Source organism: Octodon degus, unplaced genomic scaffold (assembly GCF_000260255.1).
Source record: "Octodon degus isolate 3935 unplaced genomic scaffold, OctDeg1.0 scaffold00002, whole genome shotgun sequence".
In the NCBI taxonomy this organism is placed as follows: Eukaryota; Metazoa; Chordata; class Mammalia; order Rodentia; family Octodontidae; genus Octodon; species Octodon degus.
This window is the reverse complement of record NW_004524578.1, coordinates 26579650-26583844: the sequence shown is the minus strand read 5'-3', so window position 1 is coordinate 26583844 and position 4195 is coordinate 26579650. Positions and strand designations below refer to the sequence as shown.

The following is a 4195-nucleotide window of genomic DNA, read 5'->3' as shown; positions in this document are numbered from 1 at the left end:
TTTTTGTTTTGTTTTTGAGATGAACATCTCACTTTGTTGACTAGACTTGGCTTTAAGGTGTAAACTTAAATGATTCGACCTTAGCCTTTCAAGTAGCTGGGCCTGCAGGTGTGTGCTGACATACCAAGTTCAAATTTTCATATTTTATAATCAAATACCTAGGGATAGATTTAAATTTTTAAAAATAATGTGTGACTGTGATATATATGCAGATAGATACATTTTTACAGTCAATTTTATAGCATATAATTATACATGCCTATAATCCCAGTATCGTGGGAGGCTGAGGCAGGAGGATTACAAATTTGAGCCTACCTTGGGCAATTTAGCAACTTAATGATACTCTGTCTCAATTTTTTTTTCGAGACAAGGTTTTACTGTGTAGTCCAGACTGGCCTTAATCTCACTGTACAGTCCAGGCTGGCCTTAAATTTGTGATGATCCTCCTGCTTCAGTTTCCTGAGTGCTGGGTTTACAGATGAAAACCACCAATTTTTTTTTTTTTTTTTTTTTTTTTTTAAGGGCTAGCTAGGTGTGTTGGTCCGTACCTATAATCCTAGAATTTGCAAGGCTGATACAGGACCATTGCCACAAGTTTGAGACCAACCTGGGCTACATAGTGAGTTTAAGGCCAGCCTGAACTAGTAGAAACCCTGCCTCCAAAAATAACAGTTTGTTTTATTCTTTGCTACTCAAGACTTCACATTTGCCAGGCAGAGGCATTGTGCCCCTGAGCTGTATCCCCGGCCTGGTAAAAACAACAAAAAGTAAAAGAGCTAAAGTTTTAGCTCAGTGTGAAGGTCCTGGGTTCAGTTCATAATATTGCAGAAAAACTGAACAAAATAATACTTGTTTTGCAAAGCTTTTTGCTTACCTTTTCATGTTACTTGAATCCATTCTCTCTCTCTCTCTCTCTCTCTCTCTCTCTCTCTCTCTCTCTCTCTCTCTTTCTTTTGGGACTTTAATTAGAAGTATGTTAAATCTGTTCTCTAATGTGCTTTGTAACTATTATTCACTGTTCTGTTCTTTTGTCTTTCTCTGCCAAATTTTAGATGAAATTTTGACCTGTTTACTAATTCTTCAGCTATGTCTAACTTGTTGTTGAATTCTTGTTTTCTTTTCTTTTTTTCATTTGGTGAAACTGGGGATTGAACTCAGGCCCTTGTGCTTGCTGGGCAAGCATTTATTCTACTGAGCTATCTCCCTGGCCCTGAATTCTTTTCAGTTTATTTTTTGTCTTGAACTTCCACTGTTTTCTTTTACTCTAGTTTTTAATTTTCTGTGAAATTCTGCCATATTATTTAGATCCTTCAAGATAGTAAGCAATTTAATTTTAAATTCTGACTTAAAACCACAGTATCTATGTCTTGCTTAAGTTTCTTTTTAATGACTTTTTTTTTTCTGATTTCATTTGTATTATCATGCTTGTATGTACCAGAAAGTATTTACAAAAATGTCGAAGTAGTTTATTTATTTATTTATTTTTCAGAACTCAGGTCCTTGTGCTTGCCTGGCAAGCACTTATTCTACTGAGCCATCTCCCCTACCCCTTTAGTTTTCTTTTTGTATAGAAGTAATTTAAAGATCTTTCTTTACATAAGTTGTTTATATAAAGAAGTCTTGCATTCATTCAACCTAGATCTTTTGCATGCTACTGGTTGAGGAACATCTCATTTCAGGACAGAGGATGTTCATAATTTAGCTGCAGTCCTGTCAAAGACTTATTTATAGTACTTGTAGTTCATGTTGTTCCTGTAGAGTCCTTTGCGTTATCTCAAAGAAATAGGGACTAAAACTGGGTTTGTGATATACACAAGTAATCTCAGCATTTTGGAGTTTGAGGCAGGAGGATTGCCATGAGTTCAAGGCCAGCCTGGGATACATAGGGAGATGTTGTCTTAAAAAAAAAAAAAAAGTATGAACTAGGTGTGGTGGTTTATACCTGTAATCCCAGCATTTGGGAGGCTGAGGCAAGGGGATCACTGGGAGTTCAAGGCCAGTGTGGTATACAAAATTAGTTTAAGACCAGCTTGAACTATTAGTGAGACTTTGTCTAAGAAAACAATCAAAAATCAAATAAGTAAAGGTCTCTGGGCTTTGCTGGGCTTTGGAATCTGCCCTCAACTCCATTCCTAAAAGGCTGTGCCATTTGCCCTGGATCTGGCCTATGTCCTCAGGACAAAAGCATCTGCAAATGTTGACTTCATCTCTGGGCTTCTGTCCTCTAGTACATGGAGTGGAAATGTTTGATCATCTAGGTATCACTCTGTTCCTTCATGCAGTTGTCTTCTATATTTTGTAGTACTTTTTCTAGTTGTTTTTAGTGGTCTAGATATGTAATTTGCAATTACCAAAAATTCTGTATTTGAATTTTAAAACTACTTTATTATGGAGAATTTCAAATGTGCAAATTTAGACATACTAGTATAATGACCCTCACATGCTTATTACAATAATCAGTAAGTCTTGGTTAGTCCTGCTTTATCTGTAGTTCCATTCACTCTCCCTCATCCTGTACTGTTTTGACATTAATTCCAGATGGCACATGAATTTCTCTATAAATATTTTCATATGTGGCCCTAAAAAGTAATTAAAATAAAACCACAAAATTATTATATCTAAGTAATGATAATAGTTCCATAATTACAGACAGTGCAGCTGCTGTTCAGATTACTTTGTTAATTTTTGGTGTAATTATATCTAGCAGGAGGCCTATGAAGTTACTTTGTTCTGAATCGCTAACACTGTGCGGAGATTCTCTAGCATGGCTGCAGAGGCTTTCTAAAAAAAAAAAAAAAAAAAAAAATTGAGAGCCAGATGTGGTGGCACAGCTCCAGGCCAGCCTGAACTGCATAGGGAGACCCTGTCTTGAAAAAAGACAACAAAATTTTTTTAAAAATATTTTAAAAATGGAGACAGGGTCTTACTATGTAGTTCACGGTGATCTTGAAATCAGTAAGTAGCCTAGGCTGGCCTCATGATCTTCCCACCTCAGCCTGGCGAGTGCTGGGATCACAGGCATTTGCCACCACTCCTGGCTTGCATTGGCCTTTTATGGCTTGGTTGGCACCAACCATGAAGATTGTCTGACATGCTCCTAAGTTCCTCTTCATCTGTCTAAAACATGCCCCTATTTATAGTGACAGAATTCAAATCTGTCTTCTCCTGTGTAGCCTGACTATAGCACTGTCCTGCTGTCTTTATCTCCCACTTCTGTAGCACTTGGTTGTGTTATTTGTGTTATCTTGTATAGATTATGTAACTTCTCAGGATTATGAACTGTGGGAGGATAGGTTCCTGGGTACTCTGTACTTTATGTATCAAACTGAGTCTGCTACCTTGTGGGCAAAATAGCACCTGTCCAGCATCTCAGGAATTTTGTGAGGGCCAAATGAGGTAATGTCTGGAAACATTTATTACCTGTATAACAAACTTACAAGGAATTTTTAGCACAAATTCCAGAACACAGTCTATGTGAGGACAGAAACCTTTGTTCCTAGGCTTGTCATAGTACCTGACAGTAGAGTTCTAGTAAATATTTGTTGATTTAATTTATTATCTGAATTTAGCTATTTTCTCATTCTTGTTTATCAAATGGTGTGAAATATCAGTGTTAAAATTAACCTAGAGGAAAAGGTTAAACTTTACCATAATTTTTATTTGATTTCTTTTCTCCCCTCACAAATCTTGATAGGTCTGTCTCAACATGTAGTTACCAACTATAACCAAGTAATCCAACTCTTGGAGGAGGGAATAGCAAACAGGTAATGAGTTTGTTTGTTCTCATCATTCTTTCAGCCTCATTCTCTTTTCCTGTGTTCTGTCCCCCTGTGGACTGTGGTGACATAGTTGTCTCTCTCTGCAGCTCCATACCAACAGATCCTTCTCAGAAGAGTAATATGCTCAGGATAAGGAGTGCTGACTGAGGATTAGTGCTCTTCTCACTAAAAATGAAGTGAACTTTGTTTTTGATATAATAGTAGGCAATAAGTCAAGATAGATTTATACTTTGCCTTAATATACACAGCTTTTGCTACTTTGATCAAAGAATGGGTTCTTACCTGCATTATCCTCTTCTTAGGTTTGATAAATATAGGATAAAATACATCAGGAAATAATTTTTGTTCTGTTTTTGTATACTTGTAAGGTGACGAACTCAAATTTGTTTTAATTTTTTTTTTTTTTTTTTTTTTTT

The 4195-nt window shown here is 36.4% G+C and overlaps 1 protein-coding gene across 6 annotated transcripts in view; it reads left to right on the top strand.

The window, feature by feature from the left end:
- Stard9 (StAR related lipid transfer domain containing 9) overlaps positions 1-4195 on the top strand; it is a 192471-nt gene that overhangs the window by 70801 nt on the left and 117475 nt on the right. For all 6 annotated transcript variants that reach the window (XR_002820350.1, XR_002820348.1, XR_002820349.1 and 3 more), the window contains one exon: positions 3695-3764. Coding sequence is in view for 3 of the 6 variants with exons in the window: in XM_023711167.1 (XP_023566935.1) it covers positions 3695-3764 (70 nt within the window). In the remaining 3 variants the exon portion in view is untranslated. The remainder of the gene's footprint in view (positions 1-3694; positions 3765-4195) is intronic.